The sequence below is a fragment of the Prionailurus viverrinus genome, chromosome A2 (genome assembly GCF_022837055.1).
Source record: "Prionailurus viverrinus isolate Anna chromosome A2, UM_Priviv_1.0, whole genome shotgun sequence".
NCBI classification, from domain to species: Eukaryota; Metazoa; Chordata; class Mammalia; order Carnivora; family Felidae; genus Prionailurus; species Prionailurus viverrinus.
Genome location: NC_062562.1, coordinates 157,092,134 through 157,116,015, shown reverse-complemented (window position 1 = coordinate 157,116,015; position 23,882 = coordinate 157,092,134). Strand labels below are relative to the sequence as shown.

General features: G+C 48.1%; 1 long non-coding RNA gene and 1 gene segment (V, D, J or C); both read right to left on the bottom strand.

The window, feature by feature from the left end:
• Positions 1–714: 714 nt before the first annotated feature.
• Positions 715–3,597, bottom strand: LOC125160508 (T cell receptor beta variable 4-1-like). The segment is given in 2 exon segments: positions 715–2,995; positions 3,096–3,597. Coding segments are annotated over 2 exon segments (618 nt in total).
• A 7,174-nt stretch (positions 3,598–10,771) lies between these two features.
• Positions 10,772–23,882, bottom strand: part of LOC125160516 (uncharacterized) — a 57,098-nt gene continuing 43,987 nt past the window's right edge. Inside the window, exons 4-5 of the long non-coding RNA XR_007150271.1 lie at positions 13,519–14,904; positions 10,772–13,401 (exon numbers count right to left, since the gene is read on the bottom strand). This is a non-coding gene — a long non-coding RNA (uncharacterized LOC125160516). The remainder of the gene's footprint in view (positions 13,402–13,518; positions 14,905–23,882) is intronic.

Here is a 23,882-nt window from a genome sequence, read left to right as displayed (position 1 = left end):
CAGCCCGGCCCCCCGCCCCTGTGGGCAGGAAGGGCTGCGGGAAAGCCTGGGGGCAGAGAAGCCTCGAGTTCGGGGCAAGGGCAGGAAGCACCTGCAAAGCCGGGGCTGAGCTGCTGGGGCAGGGGTGCATGGCTGGGTCTCTCAGCTGCGCGGCCAGGGTCTTTGGAGCAAGTACGATCTGTCAGGAGTCTCAGCTGAGAATCAGTTCTTCACAAAGCCTGTCTTCTCTGAAGGAAGCTTGTTACAGATGGAAATCAGTAACTCCGCTCCGCTTTCCAGGCTCTGTCGGTACGACAGGCAGTACAAGTGACCAGAGACGGGCTCACACTGCAGAGCCATGCTCTGTCTCATCTCGGGGATGTAGCAGCTAGGGTTTTGGGTGACTTCTGGGTTCTCTGTGCCCTGTGGGTGGAGACAGAGGCCAGAAAGAGAATGAGGCAGAAGTTTGGAACTGGTCTTAGATAAAGGGGGTGGGAAAGGAATGTCCCCCACACTCCCAGGACGCACCTGCTCCCAGGAGTAGGTTACCCAGCAGAAGATCCTGCTGCCCGTGGCAGGGTGAGGGGAGGCCTCTCCCTGTTGGGCATCTGGACGTTAGTAGCCCAGGAAGGAGACCCTGTGATGTCACAGTGTTGGGCGGCACCCGCAGGTTCAGGAGCACCCCTGCAAGAGGGAGTGGGAAGCCCTAGTGCCCCCCGCCGCCCATACGCGATGCCCTGGGGCTCAGCCCCTGGTCTTCACGCTCTACTGGAATATGGCAGCTGCAGAGGGACCCTCCGAGAGTAAGGGCCTCAGGGCACCAGGCCAAGGGTCCGGCAGGACCCGCTCTCCTCCCCGCAGCCACATGGCAGCCACAGTCCGGTGGCGCGTCGACTCTGTGACTCGCACTTCGGAGCCTGACGACTTAACGCTGGGAATAAAGGGACCAAAAAAAGAAACAACCTGGGAGCGTCAGTGTGGAGAGGAGCGCACATGAGGAGGAGAGACCTGAAGCCTGACAGGACATTTCAGCGCAAGGGAAGGAGGATGGACGAGGACACTAAGTGCCCAACCCATTCATTGTCCACTGGCTCTGAGCTGGTGGCAGCGGAGGCCCGTTTGCTGCCTGTGTGGTTTAGGGCAGGTGTCTCTGCAGATCTGAAGCTCCAGGTCGAGCCTTGAGTGAGAAGAAAAGAGAAATCGGGGAAGGACAGCTGGGTTACAGAATAAAAGAACAGGCGAACACACACACACACTTATGTCTCGAACCCATTTCCCAAAGGCTGGTCTCCTCCTTCCCTTTGCAGCTGGCTTGGGCACCGGGACCTCACCTGGAAGCCCCTTCTCCGATTCCCCAAAGCTCAGTGCTGACCCTGAGTGTCGACAGCCATGACTCAGGGACCCCTTGGTTCCTGAGGACCACAGCTCAGAAACCGTGGGCCTGCCGGGTCCGGAGCAAGACACCGCCCGTGAGGACCCCGTTCTTCTCCTCTGGTCCTCTGTAGGGCATGATTTGTGGGGACACAGTGTTTGTTTAGAGGATCCCTGTCAAACCTTAAACCAAACAATGCACTTTACAGCAGGCTAGTTTTGTTTCATGATAAAACAGTCCTTAAAAAATACCGAATCCAGAGGTGTTTATCTCTTTCAACCAGTTGACAGGGAAGAGTCGCATTCAGGTAAAAGAAACCCCACAGTCTAAGGATGTGCCTTGATAGGAGAGTTGCCACATTAGTTCAACCAGCACCTGGTTTTTTTGGTCTGAAACTTTGCTCAGGGGTCCTCACTGCCCCCTACAGGAGAGAGGAGGGAGCCTTTGTGTCAGTGCGGGCATCGGACTCCCCAGGACACAGGGCTCCGCTCAGCCCTTGGGGTCCCAAGGTGTGTGCAGCACTGGGGCCATTGCAAGGGGCGATGCCAGAAAATATGGGGTTCAGCACAGACAACCCCGAGTATACGGTCCTGCTCTGAAACGCTGGGGGCCTTCTCCCCTTCCTGCCTGTTGCGGGCAACGATCCAGGGCCATCAGGCTCTCTGGCTGATAACGCAGGATGTGGAGACCTGAAGAATTAGGATTAAAGGGACAGAAGGAAAAAGAATCCAGCCTCAAAGTGTCAAAGCCCGAGACGAAGAGGAGCCTGCGCAGAGCTGAGTCCCCGGGTGTGCAGCAGAGAGTGGCCTCGAGGACAGCGATCCGAACCTCACGAGGGAGCCACTATCCTCAGTGGCAGGGACTGACAGGGCCCTGTGGTGAGGCAAGCAGGTGTTCTGCAAAGGGGCTCGGAGCGCGTCTGGAGCTGGGACCAGGGCTGAGATCCAGGGTCTCACCTGGGTGGAAGGAACAGGCAAAGAAATGTATGCGTTGGCAGGAGGCTTGGCAGGGCCGCCGCGGCCAGAGTGCAGCGCGTCTCCTGAAAGAGTCCCCGGGATCACGTGCCGATCGGAAGCTACAGGAGGAACTTGAGGTGGACCCTTTCCGTCCCGCACTCAGCCGCGGGCACAGTCTGGCCCCGGGCAGAGCCAGGCCACAGGTTGTGGCCGTCTGTGCAGGGAACTGGGCCTTGCTGCATCCAGCGAACCGACCGGCACGTCATGGCCTGGGGTTTCTGTCTGTCTGGGGTCCCACTGGAGATGTCGAGCTGAGCCGTGGTCGCCCCCACGGCTCCCCGGCTGCACCCAGGAGGTTTGTGCACGGGGAGCAGTTGGCTGTGCGGGGCTGTGTCCTTGCTGCTCGCACAGAGATACAGGGCGGAGTCCTCTGGCTGTAGGGCGGCCACGTGAAGGTGCAGGTGGGAGCTGTCTGAGCACTCGGGTGTGAAGCGACTGGGGATACTGTCATTTTCGGCGAGTTCCTTATAGCTGTAGGCAAACATGAGCTTCGGTGGCCTCTGAGCACTCTGTTTGTACCAGTACATAACGTTATGTCCCAGACGTTGTTCGCACTTCAGGGTCCTCTTACTCCCTGTCGCTGCGACCAGGTGTTTTGGTGTCTGGGTAACTGCAGTGTCCCCGGGGACTGTTGGAAGAAAGGAGCAGAATTCACACAGAGAGTATTGCTGCAGCCCTTGGGACTTAGCATGGGGTACAGGGGCTGCCCATCGGGACCCAAGACTCACCTGCTTCCAGGAGACAGAGAGCCACACAGCAGAGCAGCCTGAAGCCCATGGTGGAGTCAGGGCCAAGGTGAGCACCATGTAACTAGGTGTTCTGGGCAGGGAGCCAGGCTCTGGTCTCCTTGGCCTTGGTTGGTGGTTGGCCTGTGATGTCACTGTCCCAGACCCAGGGGGGTGTTTCTTCCTCCAGCTTCACACCTTGTCTTTGTACAGATTCTGGCAGAAGGTGGATTTGAATGGACTGGGATGAGCTATTCCTCTGACAGATGCTCCCCTGCTATTAGCTTCCATCCTCGTTTTTAGGCTCTCTCTCTATCCAGCTTCCTTCCAAGACCCCACTCGGCAACAGACCGTTTCCGCTTCAAGAGATCTCCTTCCTTCTCCGCTCAGTCATGCAGATGCTTCCCTCAGTGTCTAAGCCCCATGGAGCCCTTTTGCCCACCTCATGGGGGAGGGAAATAGGAGGGCTGTGGTTCCGTTTGGGCCCAGTGCCCACCACTAAAAAGGCAGGACTGGATGCCAGCCAGGAGCCAGACACTGGCTGGGGGGGGGGGGGGAGTACGAGGGAGCAGCCATCCTCTGTCCCAGCACTGAGGGTACAAAGCTTGGCTGGGCTGAGAGTAAACAGGATGCTCAACGAGAACGACAGAAGGCATCCTGTGCAGGACGAAGGGAAATCAATTTGAAAATGATTTTAGTTTAGTATCTTTGAGGGACCTTCAACTGATGCTCCCAAATGACCCAAGGATGGAGCCCCAATGCACTCTTTCCCTTCTGACCCCTTCCCTCCCTTCAATCCCATCCTTTCCCTTCACCCCAGCCTCAGAGTTTTCAATGGCGCCACAGCGCCTCCTTGTGGCCAAGGCAGCACATTTCCCAGATTGCGGGCTTCGAACCAGCGCAGTGGCGGCGCTGCAGAGGGCGCCCTATCCCTCGGGGAGCTGGAGGGGTTGGGGCTGTGATGACACCAGATCCACGGAAGTGTGAAGACGAAAGAAGCCTCTGAAACAACAAAAAGGGTTGGCAACGTTGCCGTTCATCCGCATACCTAGGACATTCAATTCCTACTCATTTTTCTAACAGAATAAAGTCTATCAGAGTTTCTGGGTGGCCCATAAAACAAAAAATGTAAGGGTAGTATGGGTGAGAGTTTAAGCAAAGGCGTTGGATATTCTCCTCCTGAACAGGTTACGTATATGAGGGGCCTCTAATTCATACAGGTGGAGATATTCCATTCTTAGGCAAGAACCTAAAATTAAACTTAGTTCAAAGGCTGGCATTGCTACTGTTGTATTTCTTACTCTGGACATCCACTGTAGCAAGAAGACACTCCTCTACAATGAAACCGCAAAAACTTGGGATTGTTTGGCTCCCAATAAGTAAACTCCCAAGGATTACAAAAGACAGTAGAATTTAAACTGAAACCTGGAGCAATAAGTGGAAGAGAAAGGCGGGGTTGCCCTGAGAACAAAAGCGAACATAAGCATTTCCCAAAGCAAGGGGTGGGTGAAAGGGGAGTTTCGGGTACCTGAATTAGGGATGTGCCTGAAGGAGGAAAATGATGTAAAGAAAATCTGAGTTGCAGTGAAGAAGTAGAATGGTAAACATGTAAGGAAATTCAAATAAACGTTATCTGTATAATGTAGAATAGTGTATGTTGCTTGAAGATCTAGAGAAAAGACATAACTGATCCCAAGACAGCTTGGATCAGGGCACAGAATACTGAAAAGGAACCCCAAGGCTGAGTGTAAGGAAATCCTTTTTTTTTTCTTGTCTACTTCCTTATGTGCATGCTCAGGGTGGGACTCCAGAAGGCTGAGCAGAGGACACGTAGTAGGCTGGAGAGCTGAGCAGAGATTTCAGAAGGCACTCAGCTGGATGACATTGGCATTCAGACCCAGGTAGGATAAGAGACACTGGTGGATGTTCTGTGATGCCCACGGAGTCCGCTGAAAGGCCAGGTGCTAGTAATAATGACCGCATGCTAGGGCTCCCTACTGGGGAGGGCAAAACTGAAATAGATCCTAGCAAATCCTACATTAGAAACTGCAAGATTGAAACCTAACGTTCTTCAGGAGATCATAACATAAATAAGCCAGAGCTTGTCTTCTATATTGTCTATAATCTTTCAGGTAGAATATTTTATTTTTTTAATGTTTATTTATTTTTAAGAGAAAGAGAGAGACACAGAGTGTGAGTGGAGGAGGGGCAGAGAGAGAGGGAGACACAGAATGTGAAGCAGGCTCCAGGCTCTGAGCTGTCAGCACAGAGCCCGACGTGGGGCTCGAACTCACCAGCCATGAGATCATGACCTGAGCCAAAGTGGGACACTTAACCGACTGAGCCACACAGGTGCCGCATCATGTAGAATATTTTCAAAGTCTCCAAGTTGTTTATTTCCTCCCCGAAACATCTCTCTTCTGATCCATACTGGTACCAGTGCTGTACCAAATACAAATTTGCTCATGTTATCTCGCTTAACATGCTCATGTTATCTCGCTAGGGCCAGCAACTAGCTACCGCATAGAGATTTGTGTAGAAAGTCCTTTCAATGTTCAATGTCCTCTGCCACCTGGGTACTGCCTGCTCCTGAGGAATCTTCAAGATGCTACTCGATCAGATTTGGGAAGAATCACCCCGGTCAGCCCTCCTGGAGGAGGAGTCTGTAGTGCACAAACCTACCCCTGTGGGTGTTTAGGAGAACATAAGCAATCCAGAGCTTCTATTCTATATTGTCTTTCTTTCTCTCTAGTTTACCTATTGCCATGAACTTTCATGCTTCTCCAAATATTTTTCTATTCACCAGTGCACTCATTAATAATCTGAGTTCCCTGTGGTCTTAGAAACTTTTGCCTTCACCCCACTTTCCTCTAGGCTTTTGCTCAGGGAACATTTTTAGTGAATAGCGTGTTTTCGGTCATAATGTTTGTACAGTAAGTACCGGCAAAGAAATTCAAGGAAGGGCTTCTTCCACCAGTTAAGATCTTCTTGTTTGTGAAATCCCGAGTACTTCCGTGAATTTACTGGAAACCCCTGCTCTAGCTGATAAGTAGAATTCTGGCAGACTTCTGTGGGCATTAATAAAGAAGAACCTCACCGGGTGTATGGGCAGCCTGTACTACAGACTGGAAACTCCCGTCTAAGGGTCTCACGGGGGTGAATGGAGCCTCAGGGTCAAGACATAGCCCCTTCCGCAGCTTCCTGGCTGGGCCAGGGGGTTTGTGCACAGGGAGGCAGTGACTCTGCAACGCTGTGTTGGCTGCTGGCACAGAGATACACGGCAGAGTCACCTGTCTCCAGGGCGCTGACACGAAGGTTTAAATGAGCTTTGTCAGGAGATTTAGGTGAGAAACGACTTGGAACTGTTTCATTGTGAATGAGTTCCTTATTATTGTAGGCAAACATGATCTTCAGCAATTTCTTGGAATCCTGCTTATACCAGTACATAGCATCATGGCTCAGCTTTTGTTCACATTGTAGGAACTTCTCAGTTCCCATCTGTGCGATGAGGTATTTGGGAGTCTGGGAAACTGCTGTGTCCAGGGGGGCTGAGAAGGAAAGAAGCAGAATTCAGACAAGTCCCAGGAGGTAGCCTGTTGCTGGACACCTGGTGACCACAGGCTTAGAGACTCAAAGCTGCATCACAGCACCTGGACCGAGGACTCACCTGCTCCCAGGAGGCAGAGGACCACACAGCAGAGGAGGCCGGAGCCCATGGTGGAGACAGGCAGAGACCTACCAGGGGTTCCAGTCCTCAGAGGTAAGAGCGAGGCTGCAGTTGTCCACACCCTTCCTGGTGCCCTGCCTGTGATGTCACAGCCTAGAATGACTTCCCCATTCTTGGGCTCTCTTCGTTTTTCACTTCTTGCACTACTCCTTTCAAAGACATTTTCATTCCTCCTCCTTTCAAAGGAGTTTGGAATTTCTGGGGGTAGTTTGAATGGGGCAGGCATGTTGCCTTAAGGATCTTTCTCTGCCGGAGCACCTGGGTGGCTCAGCTGGTTGAGCATCAGACTCAAGCAACAGAGTCTGGGATCAGACCACCAGACTCGACCAACTGGGTTGTGGGATCGAGCCCTGAGTCGGGCTTCACACTGAACATGGAGCCTGTTTGAGATTCTCTGTCTCTGTCTCTCTGTCTCTCTCTCTTTCTCTCTCTCTCTGCCCCTCTGCTCATGCTCTCTCTTTCTAAAACAATAAAAATAATTTTTAAAAAAGGATGTTTCTCTGCCTCCCTGCCTTTTCCCTCCTCCAGATCTGGTCTCAGAGTCTGGCTAGTTTCTCTTCTCTGGATCTTCTTCTTCACAATAATTCAGGGTGATCCCACTCAAATCTTGGCTCCCTTGAATGTCTGATTTTTGCTCAGCAGCCCCCGTATAATTCTGTGCTGTGGGAGCTGTCCTGTGCACTGGCCTCTACCCACTGCATGCCAGTAGCACTCCCCAGCCCCAGCTGGGACAACAAAATGTCTCCAAAGTCACCAAATTGCCCTGGTGAGAACCACTGTCCCCTTGATTCTTTCCCTCCTTCCGCCCCACCCCCACTTCAGGGTTCTGGAAAAGCCACAGCGCCTCCTAGTGGTCAGCAAAGCACACTTCTCAGACCTCAGGGCCCTCCCGGGCCAGGCTCCAGCCAGCCCTTAAGAAACCGAAATCAGCAAGGGCCAGACACTGGAGCAGGGAGCTACAACTGCCACAGAGGCAGCACACGCACGCACGCACGCACACACAAACCGGCAACACTGTCAACTAGTGGTGAAACTTCGTCCAAAACAAGTGGTTCCTTTGTTGTTGTTGTTTTTCATTGAACACAGAACAAGCACCAGGGAAACAGTAGTGAACAAAACAGAAACAACTACCATCCTTCCTGGAACTTTTAGCATGTTTTGTTTGTTTGCAGTCATTGAATGGCTACTTAGTGCAAAGCACGAGTAAGGCAATATGCTCACTCTCATGATGCTTATACTCTGAAAGGAGCAAAAAGAAATTCACAGACTACTCTAGACTAGAGATAGAAAAATCTATGTCATATGGAAGTTAGGAATCTATTCAGCAGTAACACAGTTAAAAACTATCCTTCACATGACTTCCCATTTCCTCTATCTATAAAACAATGAGCTGAAATAAATAATTTCCAGGTCTTTTCCCAGTTTTAAAATTGTATGATGCTGAGGCACCTGGGTGGCTCAGTTGGTAAAGCGTCTGACTCTTGGTTTCGGCTCAGGTCATGATCTCGCGGCTTCATGGGTCTGAGCCCCACATCGGGCTCTGTGCCGGCAGGGCGAAGCCTTCTTGGGATTCTCTCTCTGCCTCTCTGGCCCTTTCCCCACTTGTGCTGTCTCTGTCTCTCTCAAAATAAATAAATAAATAAATAAACTTTAATTAAAAAATAAAATAAGTTTGTATGACACTAACCAGGAGCACCCCTAGATGTTTGCTAAGCTAGTGAGGCTTATGCACCCAGTTCCCAAGCACCTACCTCATCGCACCTTGTAGCTTACAAGTGAAGCTTTGCAAAGAAAGGAAAGAAGGGAGAAGGATAAGAGATCAACATCCCAGAGAGAAAGGATAATCTGAAAAATCACTTTTCCCTGACTGTTACTGCCAATTTAATATCAGCAGCTAAGAAGCTAAGAAGAAAGAGAAGTCTGAGAAGGGAGAAGCTTGGAGGAATCACATGACCTTCCTGGTCTGGGGAGCAATGTCTGTGTTCAGGGACTGCCTAAGAGAAGGTCTTGGTGAAGACTGAGGCCTTGGGGCCTCGAGTAGAAGTGGAGATTGACTGCAAATGAGGACAAAGGAAATTTGGGGGCAATGGAAGCGCTTCAGAACTGATTCATGGTGATAGTTGTCCCGTGCATAAATTTATTTAAAGTCACTGAATTGTACACTTGAAATAGGTAAATATTATGTTATGCAAATTAAACTTTAATAAAGTAAAAATACTCCAGACATTTGGAACCTAAATGATCACATACTAGGAGCAAAAGTGAACAGCCATCAAAAAAGTAAAGCTTAGCTTCAATTCAGCTCAATTATCAACCAGATTAAGAAGATCTGGGGGCATCTGGGTGGCTCAGTCGGTTGAGCGTCTGACTTCGGCTCAGGTCATGATCTCACCGTTTGTGAGTTCGGGCCCGGCGTCGGGCTCTGTGCTGACAGCTCAGAGCCTGTTTTGGATTCTGTGTCTCCCTCTCTCTGCTCCTCCCTTGTTCACACTTTGTCTGTCTCCCTCTCTCTCAAAAATAAATAAACATTAAAAATTAAAAAAAAAAAAACGATTTGCCTCTTCCAATATGTCCTAGCATAAGCAAAAAGGAATCCTCTCTACAGGAAAATATACCATCCAGTACTTGAGATTATATCTATAGTTTTTCATATACAATATCTAGCTTTCTTTTTTTTTTTTCAACGTTTTTATTTATTTTTGGGACAGAGAGAGACAGAGCATGAACGGGGGAGGTGCAGAGAGAGAGGGAGACACAGAATCGGAAACAGGCTCCAGGCTCTGAGCCATCAGCCCAGAGCCTGACGCGGGGCTCAAACTCACGGACCGCGAGATCGTGACCTGGCTGAAGTCGGACGCTTAACCGACTGCACCACCCAGGCGCCCCTACAATATCTAGCTTTCAAACACATATTATCTATTGCATGAGGAAACAACATCACATGGCCAAAAGCAAGAAGAGAAAACAAACAAAAGAAAAAGACCCAAGGGGTGCCTGGGTGGCTAAGTTGGTTAAGCATCTGACTCTTGGCTTCAGCTCAGGTCACGATCTCATGGTTTGTGATTTTGAACCCCCATTGGGTTTTGTGATGACAGAATGGAGCCTGCTTAGGATTCTGTCTCCCTCTCTCTCTGCCCCTCCCCCACTTGCTCTCTATCTCTCTCTCTCTCAAAATAAATAAAACAAACTTAAAGAAAAAAGAAACAGGGGCAGCTGGGTGGCTCAGTTAAGCGCCGCTGTCGGCTCCGGTCATGATCTCATGGTTCGTAGGTTGGAGCCCCACATCGGGCTCTGTGCTGACAGCTCAGAGCCTGGAGCCTGCTTCGGATCCTGTGTCTCCCTCTCTCTCTCCTCCTTCCCCACTCGTGCTCTGTTTCTCTCTGTCTCTCAAAACTACATAAACATTAAAAAAAATTACAAAAAAAAAAAAAAGAAACAGAGCCAAAATGATTCAGATGGAGTTGTCAGACACTGATATTAAAATAACTGTCGATAATATATTCAACAAAGTGAATGACAAAATGGAGAATTTTAGTGGACAACTGGAAACTATAGTAAACATTTAAATGGAGACTGTAGAAACAAAATATACAAAATACCTATGATTAACAATTCAATATATGGGGTTAAAAGCAGAACAGATACAGCTGGAAAGAATAGGAAAAGTGGAAGATAAGTCAGATGGAGATATCGAGGCCAAATCATGCACAGAAACAAAAAGGATGGACAATATGAAAAATATGTATATTAATTGGGCCATCATTATAGATAAATGGCTGCTCGTCAATCTAGAACTTTCTAGGGAGTCTGAGACAGACACAAAGCTTTATTTTTTTAAAAATTTTTTTTTCAACGTTTTTATTTATTTTTGGGACAGAGAGACAGAGCATGAACGGGGGAGGGGCAGAGAGAGAGGGAGACACAGAATCGGAAACAGGCTCCAGGCTCCAAGCCATCAGCCCAGAGCCTGACGCGGGACTCGAACTCACGGACCGCGAGATCGTGACCTGGCTGAAGTCAGACGCTCAACCGACTGTGCCACCCAGGCGCCCCCACAAAGCTTTATTTATTCGTTCTCATCCCCCCATTGGTTGGGGATTGTCCCATAGAGCATTAACACCCTGACACTTCTGGGTCGTGCATGTATAAGCTTCTAGTAGGCCATTCATGTGTCTCAACCACAGCCACAGAGCACTACAGGAAGAAAGCTAGATACACTGCCCATATTTAAGAGGAGGTTTAATCCATATGAAGGGGTCAATGTCTGCTTGGAATAGCTGCATGAAATAGTTGTGGCTGGAATCAGCGGGGAAGCCAGGAAGATAGGTGGTGATACAATCGAGGCATTTCAAATAGTCTACACCCTGCATTGTTTCAAGTCCAAATAATAAGGTCTTCAAGGTGGGGTTCAGCTGCAATCTGTACAAATACAGGGTTAGGGCTATAGGACTGCTGCTCTTACTGTACACAAAGCCATTACTGAGATTTATTATCTCCCTTATCACCAATTCTAGATTTTCTCCAACTTTGCTTAGCACTTCTGTGGTCTAAGATGTTTGTTTTGTGGGGTGACCCAGACATTCGTCTCTGAGGGTTTTGAGTCCCTTAGGTACATTTACTTTGTCAGGCCAAAATGGTTGCAATTGCAGAACTGTCATTATCACCAGGAATTTAGGCACCAAGAGATGTTTGAACTAGTTCTCTGAATTCCAGGTAAACCTTTCCCTGTTTCCATTATGTAGGAGCAACTCTATCACCTCATGATAGTCAAGATCAATACCTCCATCCTTACCTATTGGGCTTCCATCAAAAGGAGCCCCAAAAGACCAGGTACCGTCATAGTTTATGTTCATATGTCCTGTGGTGGAAGCACCCCTGTCTTAAAGAATCAGAACTTTTTATCTAGAAGACCCTAAAAATACAGGGAAAAGAAGCCTGGATTTGCAGCTGGCTCACTGGGAGTGGTAATGAGAGGGATACCCATCCTCCCCCCACCCTTTGGCTTCTGGATTCATGGATCGAGTACATAGTTCCATATCTCAGCCCTCTGTACAAGTCATACCACATCCTAGAAAGTATCTCCCGAGCTTGAGGGTATTATATCTGAGCTAGCCCCTTAGCCAAACCTTTACAAGGTCCTTTCTTCATTTCTACAAGGTAAGATGCTTCTGAAGGATGTAGTACATGAAAACAAGAATGGATCCCACCACTACAGGTCCATGATTTCATTTCCTTAGCTGTAAAATGGCATCCTTTGGTCTGCAAAGTTGGTGGGATTCATGTCAGGGGGAAAGTCATTCTGTAGAAGGTGGTGCTGTAGATGACCCTGTCGAAGACCCTGTAGATGGTGGTGCTGGCATGGATATAACTTGAGTAAATGAATATTTCATGTGTTTATAACTGATATGATCTGCTCACACTTTTTTCGCCTCTATTCATTGCTTGAGCTCATCCTGACTTATTATGAGGAAATTCATTCTTTTCTATTGAAGTCTTCACTCTGCCTTTCCTGCTCCAGGCCTTCAAGAACACTGAGATCTTACTCAAAACCCAGGAAGTTAATCTGGATGCCCCATGTCAAGTTCAGGGTGACAAGTTCATTCATGCTCTGCTTCTAGATGCTACTTGATTTTTGCTGCTGAATTCGATCCTGCCCTGTCCTGCTATATTCTGGTGGTTCTCTCACTGGTTTAGACCTCTGCTGGCCTTGTCCCAATAGCGGACTCCATTGTTACTGTTCTCTTAACTCATTCTCATGTGAGTTAACATCATTTCCCCAAACGCATCAAGTACTTAACTGGGAAAGACTCATCGACAGTCCAGGCCCTTATGCTGAACTGCACGTCCTTCTGAAGATTTACTGTTGGAAATCCTCTATACTCTTATGGAAATACTAAAGCCCTTCCTTGATAACCATTTCTGATTCTATGAGTTAAAATGGTTTTTTCTAAGCTACTAAAACAAAACAAAATCCAAGATGCAAAAGGAAGTAAAGAGAAGACATAGGCCATGTGATGGTCTTTTCCTGGGCAACAACGCTCCCATCTTTGGAGGCCACAGTCAAGCCCTGTAGTGCCTATAAAAATTTGGCAAAAAATGCTCCCTGGCCATTCCTGCCAAAGATAAACTACTTTGGTGATTAAATTTCAGATATCTATTTGGAAACAGCTGAAAAATCAAGTCAAATCAGACTTTCTTGGGCAGCAAAAGCATTCTGGTAGCTGGAAAAGAGGCAGATACATACAAAGAGGGTTTGTGTGCAGGCTGGAGGTGTCTGTGCAAGGCTGTGGCTGAGCTGCTGGCACAGAGGTACGTGGCTGAATCTCCCAGCTCTGTGGGCTGGATCCGCAGAGTGGAGAATGATCCATCAGGCCTTTGACCCGAGAATCGATCCTTGATTGCTTTAGACTTCTCCAAGAGATCATCCTTGTAGAATAAAACTAGAAACTCCACTTTCTGTCCCAGGATCTGTCTGTACCAATGTACAGAACCCATAAATTGGGTCACATCTCAGGATTACTCTTGTCCCCATCTCTGTGACCTGGTGGCTGGGGGTCTGCCTGACTTCAGGTTCTGTGTGTCCTGAGGGAGGAGAAAGAAGCCAGAGATTGAATAAGGAAATGGTTTGAAAGAGCCTCAGGTAAATCCAAGATGAGAAATTCCCAAAGATTCACCTGCTTCCAAGAGACTAAAACTCACCCAACATAAGAGCCAGGAATCCATGACGGGATTGGGAAGGAATGAGTTCTCTCCTAGAACAGGCTTCTGGGCATCAGAAACAGGAGAATTCTGAGCTCCCATGGTTCCTAGTCAGTCTGACTGACGCATTACATTTCCTGCAACGCCCACTTCCCCCTGGAGCGCCCCCTACAGGAGAGAGGAGGGAGCCTTTGTGTCAGTGCGGCATCGGACTCCCCAGGACACAGGGCTCTGCTCAGCCCTTGGGGTCCCAAGGTGTGTGCAGCACTGAGGCCATTGCAAGGGGCAATGTCAGAAAATATGGGGTTCAGCACAGACAACCCCGAGTATACGGTCCTGCTCTGAAACGCTGGGGGCCTTCTCCCCTTCCTGCCTGTTGCGGGCAACGATCCAGGGCCATCAGGCTCTCTGGCTGATAACGCAGGATGTGGAGACCTGAAGAATTAGGATTAAAGGGACAGAAGGAAAAAGAATCCAGCCTCAAAGTGTCAAAGCCCGAGACGAAGAGGAGCCTGCGCAGAGCTGAGTCCCCGGGTGTGCAGCAGAGAGTGGCCTCGAGGACAGCGATCCAAACCTCACGAGGGAGCCACTATCCTCAGTGGCAGGGACTGACGGGGCCCTGTGGTGAGGCAAGCAGGTGTTCTGCAAAGGGGCTCGGAGCGCGTCTGGAGCTGGGACCAGGGCTGAGATCCAGGGTCTCACCTGGGTGGAAGGACCAGGCGGAGAAAGGTACACGTTAGCAGGAGGCTTGGCAGGGCCGCCGCGGCCAGAGTGTAGCGCGTCTCCTGAAAGAGTCCCCGGGGTCACGTGCCGATCGGAAGCTACAGGAGGAACTTGAGGTGGACCCTTTCCGTCCCGCACTCAGCCGCGGGCACAGTCTGGCCCCGGGCAGAGCCAGGCCACAGGCTGTGGGCGTCTGTGCAGGGAACTGGGCCTTGCTGCATCCAGCGAACCGACCGGCACGCCGTGGCCTGGGGTTTCTGTCTGGGGTCCCACTGGAGATGTCGAGCTGAGCCGTGGTCGCCCCCACGGCTCCCCGGCTGCACCCAGGAGGTTTGTGCACGGGGAGCAGTTGGCTGTGCGGGGCTGTGTCCTTGCTGCTCGCACAGAGATACAGGGCGGAGTCCTCTGGCTGTAGGGCGGCCACGTGAAGGTGCAGGTGGGAGCTGTCTGAGCACTCGGGTGTGAAGCGACTGGGGATACTGTCATTTTCGGCGAGTTCCTTATAGCTGTAGGCAAACATGAGCTTCGGTGGCCTCTGAGCACTCTGTTTGTATCAGTACATAGCGTTATGTCCCAGACGTTGTTCGCACTTCAGGGTCCCCTTACTCCCTGTCGCTGTGACCAGGTGTTTTGGTGTCTGGGTAACTGCAGCGTCCACGGGGACTGTGGGAGCAAGAAAACAAATTTAGAGCGTCTTGGGAAGCAGCTCCATGAGAGAAGCTAGAAACTGGAGGACAGAGATGTCCCACCTGTTCCCAGACTCACTTGCCCCGAGGACACAAAGGACCACACAGCAGAGGGGCTGGCAGCTCATCGCAGTGTCTGACGGAAGGGACGCAGTGACTCTCTGCTCAGGTTCCTGTCTTCTGCATGTGTGTCTGTGGCCCCGACAGAGGGTTTGCTCTGGAGGTCACTGCCCCTGTTGGTTCTACAGCTCACGTTTCCTCTCCCCCCCTCGCCCCCCCCCACCTGCCGTGGGTTTGGATGCAGGTCCCTAGGTGGAGAAAAGGCCCATCCCCCCTCTGCCTTGAGGAGGTTTCTCGCAGTTGCTTTTTTTTGTCATTGTCAGTAGCTTCCTCCCCTCTCCAATGAATAACTGAGTCTTTCCTTCCTCTTTCTGCTTAATAGCACCTCCTCCACTCAAACACACATCCCTTCCCCTTGGACAGGTGTCCCCCCCGCCTCCCCCGCCGCCCCCACCACCTCTCAGGGAGCCAGGAGAAACCCACGCAAGCCCCATCCTGATTTAACTCAGAGGCCACCTTGCTTGGCTTCCAGAACCTTTCCCTGGAGCCAGCTGCACTCATTTTAAGACACAGGAATTTAATGCTAGCTGGGTAGGAAGCACCGTCAGTGGGTGCTGACGAGGTTATGAGAGAAATATGCTGCAAGCCGTGCCCCCGGAAAGCATCTCGCCTACTTGGGGTGCTGAGCCTGAACAGGGCACCCATACATACAGGGGAAGCACTGGAGAGTAACAAAAGGTCCTGAGAGACAGGGGCCATGGGGACCGCAGACGCGATGCTATTGAGGTTGGAGAAGTGCAACCTGGACTAGATTTTCGCATCTAGGCTGTTCAGGTACCATGTCCCAAACAGAACCAGGAGCAAACCCTGCTGCCAGAGCATTTGCTTCCTTCTTAAGCCTCCTTCCCATTCCCCTTCCTTCTTCCAGACCAGCCTCGGGAATTTTGGTGACATCACAGCTCCTCCTAGAGGTCACAGGGGCACATTAACCTCCTCTCCACCTGCTGCCTCCAGTCCTTACTCCTGGGCCCAGGGGAGCACAGAGCACACAGAATTTCAGTTTGTCCAACAAGCATTGGCGAGAAAGGCAATATTCTCATCCTCAAAATGTTTCTAGACTCATAGGAGCAATATGACATGCTTTTTTATTATTTATTTTTTAATTTATTTATTAATGTTTATTTATTTTTGAGAGAGAGAGAGAGAGTGTGTGTGTGTGTGTAAGCAGGGGATGAGCAGAGAGACGGAGACACAGAATCCAAAGCAGGCTCCAGGCTCTGAGTGGTCCACACAGAGCCCCATGCGGGGCTTGAACTCCTGAATTGCGAGATCATGACCTGAGCTGAAGTCGGCCACTTAACTGACAGAGCCACCCAGGTGCCCCAGGATATGCTTTTAGACAACATTGAGTTTGGAGAGGTTTAGTGTATGTTTTTCGGAAGGTTAAAATATAATTGGTTTTTATATGGCTAAATCATTTCATCTACTCACCTTCTCATTTCCTCATCTCCGAAACCTGGATAAAGGGAGAGTCTCAAATACTGATCTCCTACCCTCTGTTTAACTCTAAAACAGTATGAGCCGTTCAGGATAAGCTTCCACCCAGATGTTTGCCCTGCTAGGACCTTCCAGAGTCTCCCCCCACCCCCACCCCCACCCCCGCCGCCCCCTTATCACAATACTGAACACTTTGCAGGTAATTAACACGTACTTGAATGAATGAATGAATACATGCATGCAATGGAAAAATGGTAAGAGACCACATGTGAGTCTAACCATTAAAAAATTGTTTCCCAGTGTGGTATGGTTGGCACTGGTATATTTGTACTTGCGGCTTACAGAAATTGAGGGCAGGGCATCAGGATACAATACAAGGCTGAAATGGGAATGATAAAAAAATGAATTTGGCTGGCATGACGTGAGCTTCAGTACTAATTTTTTTAAGTTTATTTCTTTTGAGAGAGAGAAAGAGCATGCGAGCCAGGGAGAGGCAGAGAGAGGGGGAGAGAGAGAGAGAGAAAGTCCCAAGTGGGCTCTGTACTGTCAGCAGAGCCCCATGTGGGGCTCAAACCCATGTACGGTGAGATCACGACCTGAGCCGAAACCAAGAGTCGGATGCTTAATCAACTGAGCCACTTGAGCATGCCCCCCCTTTTAAAGTTTATTTATGTATTAGTACTAATTTTTATTTTAAAGGATAGTTATGATAATTTTCCAGTGTTTGTCGAGCATTGTCCAAAGATTTGGAAGTGAAGTATTGTTTCCCTTTTTAAACTAGCCTTGTTGTCAGGGCCCCCAGGACGATGGGTATTTGAGGATTTCCTTACAGTATAGCACAAGAATATATTCTAGGCTTATCCTGTGCTTTCCCTGCTCCCATCTTGCAATCAGCTATTTCTCCAAAGAGCCCTGGTTCCTTTAAGTGGATAACGGTGTTCAGAAAACAAGAGATGGGCACTAGATCTGGGCTTTTGAGGTGACAGTACTTCTACATCCTCAGTGGACAGAGCCTAGGGAACACACACAAATGCACACACATTAACATGTATCTTTAACTCTCTATCCATGTACATGTATTGAAAAGCCACAAGTTTTACACCAGTAATTCCAGTTCCAATTTCAGTACTCTGAGGTTCACTCTAGTGTTCTTTCTGTATTCGCAACCCCTTTATCCAGTACTTAGAAAACTGGCTCCTGTTCTCAACAGATTTACGTATTTGATCAGTCTCCTTGTATAGACCCAATTGTCCACTGCAACCCCAACCTTCTCTCCCTGGCACACACCCCCCTCACCCTGCTTGGGAACCAACAGCCTGTGCCAAAGAGTACTCTCCACGTTGGAATCCTCCTCACCTCAGTCCAGCGTCTGATACCCGACATGGCGTACGTCCTGCCCAGTATGGACACCCTTCTCAACCTGCTGGGGCTTCAACGGCCTGTACCAGGCTGTTCTCCTCACCCCACTTGGGTGCCAACACCTCCTTTCTTGGGAAAACCCTCTTCACTTGGCAGAATCTCTGTCACCTGCACCAGGCCTCCTTCCTGCACAGATACAATGCAAAGCACTAGTCCTCTGACAGCAAAGATATTTCACTTCACAGATTGCTTGGGGAATAATTTGATGCACTTCAGGTTGTCAGTGGGTGTGGGGAGGCCTTGGGGCCTTGTCTCTCCCCTTATGATCTAGACACAGGTCAGGATCAATGCAGGGTGATGGCTGCAGCTAGTGAACATGTACTTGACTTGCTTGGACTTTTCTGAACCATTTGTATTTCTCTTTTTTTCCCCCCACCCTGTTCTCCAGGAAGCAATGCCAATTTCCTTGTTCTAAAAGTCTGAGATTTTTCCTTTCTTCCCTCCTATACTAACCCATTATTGGCATGCGTGTACCTGTCTTCCTGCTGAGTTTGAGCTTTTTAAGGTCACAGGCTGTATCTTTTTAAAAAATTTCTTTAAAAAAATTTCTGCATATTGTTCTCTATGACGTTATTTATTTTTTAACAGCTTCATTGAGGTATAATTGATATACAAAGACCCGCACATATTTAATACCACCATGTCTAGATAATACACGTATGTTAATCAGTTTCTTTCTCTTCCTTCCCCGCAAAACCCTTTCTCACCTGCCAGTCTTTGCAAAGAACCTTAAAGGTGAGCTCCTCTGGCCTGAAGCAGCAGTGATTCCTGATGGCCCACTACATGCTTCTCGATATTTCCTCTCTTGAAGGAGGAGGGAGGGGGCCCCTTCAATCATCCCCAGGTGCGCACATGTTCTCATCACTACCCTCTCATCTCCCCAGGACCCCGGTCTTCAGAACTACAACCTGATGCTCTCCCTCAGCATTCAAGAGTCTGCCTGAAGGGGGACTGGCCCCCTCTATGTTCTGGTCACCAAACAGCCATTGATTGTGACTCTACCGAAGAGTCCTGATTGCAATGGGTTCCGTGTGGAAGGGGAAATAAAATGATAAATAACAAAACCTATGGGGTATATGTCTTTGGTTTTGTGTGTGTGAATATTCTAGGTGGTGAGACAGAGCCAATAGTGAGATGAAGCAGCTAAAATACTCCTGTATGACGTTTCACTAATCGTAAAATGGTAGGGTATAATCCGTGTTCAGCAGCATTCGAAGGACATGCAGAAAAACAGTTGTTCCGGGATTGCCCAAGTTGGAGAAGGCTTTTTGAAGGAGATGAGTGTAAGCCAAATCTGTAAGCAATCTAGTCCTGTACCAGTTTATTTTTTTTCTAAGAACCAGTTCTGGTTCATTGTGTATAAAGAGGCTAGCACATAGCTTCAACTTTTAGTTCTGGCATGCTATTTTTCTAGTAATATGAGGCAACTTTTGAGGTTGCCTTCTGAGATTTGCTCCTGCTACAAATAGGGACAGAGAAACTCTGTTGGGTTCGAACCTTGCCTTATCTTGGTTCTCCTGTTTACTATTCTAAAACCCATAATCTTCTGCTGGCCGTGACCCCTGATCACTTACCGTTTATTATGAGTCTCCTGATCTTCTATTACCAAAGGACAAGATTAAGAGAAAATGGTTAAAAGCTCTAAACAATCTTCTGGCTCAACACAAGGAAAAACTTTCCAACTGGATGGTTGAGAAGGTACTGGGACCTCCTTTCTGCAATAGAGGCTGGAAGACCTTTGGTGGGATGTTATACACGGAGCCCAAGCATCTGATGTGGCGAAGAGAAACTGAAGCATCTACTCTGTGCCAGAGACAGAGCTACAGACTGAGAATTTAAATACAAAATATTTGTTTCAGGAGATCATAATCTAGTTGAGGAAATAGACAAAAAATAAACATTTACAAGAAAATTCAGAAGTTCTAATAGCAATACACACAAGGCTTTAAAAGAGTGCAGAAAGGTAACAGAGTTATCCGTCAAGTCAGAGGCAGCGTGGGGTGGAGTTAGGGGTGGGCATAGATAAATGTCAGAGGTTAACTCTAAGGAGAGATGATGTCAAGGTAAATTTTAACGGATGAATTGGAATTTGCGAGCGAAGAAGTGAGGGAGGTAACCCCATTCAGCAGTAATTTGCTGAACAATTACTATGTGTCAGATACATGTTGGCTTTGAGGCAGAATGGTAAGCAAATCAGACATCAGTTGTGCCCTCAGGAATTTTAAACGATCAACACTACACAGATAGATACTCACACAATTTATATATAATTGGAAGTAAATGTTATAAAAGTAGAAGCTGACAAGAAAACTCAAGAAGGCCTGATTTGAGCTAGAGAGTGCAGGTGAGGTTCATCAGGATTCTCTCTGATTAGAGACCTAGAGAATGAGTGGGTGTTAAACTGGTGAGGCAACTGGGAAAGGCACAGAGGTGTGAAATAGTGAAGAGTGTCCAGGTTCATAGGCTTCAATGCCATGCCCAAGAACTTAAATGCATCCCAACATCAATATGGAGCTATTGAAGAGATTTAAGCAGGAAAATGACATGATCCATTTGAATTTTAGAAAGACCACTCTGGTAAAACAGTATGGAGGTAGGTTGAAGGACAGTAAATCCAGAAACAAGAAAATACTAGTAGTGCTATTTATTTTAGCAGACCGTGGTCCTGAACGAAGGCACAGGTGGTTTGTTTGAAAGGTAAGTCAAGGATCTTCAAAGGTAAGTCAAGGATCTTTAGGACAGAGCAGTGGGAAGCGAGTGCTGACAGAGACATAATTTAGTTGTGTTAACACTTTAACAAAACTCTTGTATGTGGATTGAAGATCGTGTTAACTTCTATTTCCCCCTGATTTTCTGTGGGTGTTCATTTTATACATGAGGATGTTAATGTGCAAAGACCCCCCCAAATGGAAGCTAGTGGCAGAATGAAGGCCAGAACTCTGTTGCCAGATTGAAATCTTCTCTCCCAGAATTTTATTGTTTCTCATCCTTTGGTACAAGTTTCTGTCTCTATCATTCTCTTCTTTGTTTTGCCCTGTTCTCTGTCATTCCGATATCCTAGCCCTAAACCCCCAATTCCCTACTTCTTACTTTTTCCCGAAAGCATTACTTGAAGTAATGCTTCAACAGTGAGCTAATTCTCTTAAGATCACTAGTTTTCTTTCAAGCCACACCTGATCATTGAAACAATCACCATTCAATTTTAAGTCTGGATGTGGGGCATTTAATTCATTTCTGCCTTCTCTTCTGGAGAGGGTCAACAGACTATGGCCCAGGTTCAAGTCTGACCTGCAGCCTGTTTCAGGAAATGAAGAAGGTTTACTGGAACGTAGCTGCACTCAACCACACATGTACTGTATATGGCTGCCTTCACGCTGCAATGAAGAGTAGTTGTGACAGAGACTGTATTGGCTGCAAAGCCTAAAACATTTACTATTGGGCTCTTTACAGGAAATGTTTGCTGACTCCTGCAAACAATATCATGGAGAGAATCACATGTAGCTAGAATAGAAATGTCCTCAAACTAATGCCATCCTTGAGCAGGGTTCTCAAGGAAGCCTGTCTGGTTCCAGGGTTCACTTTACCAAGAAAGAGCATTCTACTTGCCAACACTGGTTTTCTGTACATGGCAATGATTAGAAATTGAGCGGGGCGCCCGGGTGGCTCAGTCGGTTGAGCGGCCGATTTCGGCTCAGGTCACAATCTCGAGGTCCGTGAGTTCGAGCCCCATGTCGGGCTCTGTGCTGACAGCTCGGAGCCTGGAGCCTGTTTCAGATTCTGTGTCTCCCTCTCTCTGACCCTCCCCCATTCATGCTCTGTCTCTCTCTGTCTCAAAAGTAAATAAACATTAAAAAAATTTTTTTAAAAAAAGAAATTGAGCTTAGCACGGACCGTCAGGTTAGCATCAGGGTTATGACACAAGAGCGTACTTTGTAACCTTGTTCTTTTTTGCATTCTTGTTGCCCTGATTGCTTATTTCAGGTTTTTTTAGTAATTTAATATATATTTTTTTCAGGGAAAGGAATTCTTATTTAAAAATTTCCCTTCCTGTTGGCACAGTTAAAGAGCCAGTAAATGGCCTCAGTAACTAGAGTTGTGTTAACCAAGAAGGTGGCTGGAGCATCTAAGCGAAAAGAAAAACAGACTCCATCAGAGAGAAGATCATAAAGTTGCCTTCAGAGGCCGGTGAGTCTTGCTTCTGCCAATATAAATGTCAACATATTTGCTGGAGCCCAACCAGCCCCTAATTCAGGCCCAAGTTTAGATAGTCATCCAAGGCCACTAAGCCGTGTGCATGGGAAAGAGGGGTGACAAATACAGATGCATTAAATACAGACACATGCCTCTGGACCTTCATGTGCTTGAAGTGAGGAAAAGAAGTATAGGTACCAACCCACTCTGCCCGGCAAAAGGAACGTGGACATTGCCACACATTGCACGTGCTCTTTTCACAGACATGACTGAGGAAGGAGACTCCCCACCTCCTCCACATCCACACACTGTGGCATGACCACTGTTGATTGCAAACAAGAATTCATTGATGTTATTGAGGACAGATGTTTTGCACACACAAAGCGCAGACAAGAATATCTATTGAATCTGAGAAGTTTCAACCCAGTTCTCCAGGGCCCAACTTCACAGGATGATTGAGGCACAGTATCTCAGGAGTAAAAGGTATCTTACAGGTGTGAGCTCCCACACAATCGTGCAAGGATATCTTCTTCATGTTTGTTCACCCACTTTACAGAAAAGATCGGCATGGCGCTCATGTAGAGAGACACCTCACACTGATCCCGTGTTCTCCTGGCCTCTTCAATAGGGAGCATTCTTCTAGTATCTTCTTCTTGGCGTACTTTGCGCTCTCACTTAATATCCAGATCTACTCTGTTCCATGCCCTTTCCACACCCAGAAGCCACCACAGCCATGACCACCAGTGATACTTGGGATTTCCCACTCTCGTTTTGTCCGGCCCTCTGCCTAATGCTATGGGATCAGTCTTCAACATGTGTTTGCTTTGGCGGCACATACACAAAACAACTAGTCTTCAATGTGATTTTAGGGAGCGCACAAATGACCACTGTTATTTAAAGAGCTATGTTATCAAACAGCATGTGTTCATTTTAATGTGCATTAGATAAAGATTCACCAACACATGAAATATCAACATCTATGCTTGAGAAGAGGCTCAGGAAAAAAGTCTACTTTAAAATCAAAACTTGGGGAGCCTGGGTGGCTCAGTCGGTTAAGCGTCCGACTTCAGCTCAGGTCAGGATCTCGCAGTTCGTGGGTTTGAGCCCCGTGTCAGGCTCTGGGCTGACCGCTCAGAGCCTGGAGGCTGCTTTGGATTCTGTGTCTCCCTCTCTCTCTGACCCTCCCCCATTCATGCTCTGTCTCTCTCTGTCTCAAAAATAAATAAACATTAAAAAAAATTTTTAATCAAAACTTAAGTTACTTTAAAGGCATTGTGTACATGGTTTCCATGCACCACATGTGAGAGTTATTTGGGAATACCTAAAGTCCAGAAACCATCACTCGGCATTTTCCCCACATCCCCACTACTGCTTTAGATGACTGAAGAGTCATCACGCTGCCACTGGATGGGTCCATGTTCCTTTATCTCAGGTGTTTATTTGGGCATTTGCAGTTGAGTCTAGATAACTCCTCTTACCTGGCAACCCTCACACTTCCCCTTCCAGGGAGAAGGGGTCCAAGTGATAAAGCCCAGAATGCACCAGGGAGAGCTCCCTACAGCATAGCAGCACATGAGTCAACAATTGTGGGAACTCTTTGAAGATGATGTGCTTTTCATATGGGCTAAGGTCTCTGGTGAGTTTCAAGGGAAGTTCCAGGGGTGATTCAGAACCACACAACTTCCAACACTTCACCATGGAGGTATCATAAAGGAAGATAATTGGACGGGTTGAGAAGGCTCTCCCTTCTTCACTCTGGGCCTGGCCCTTCTCTTACTCCTTAATTTC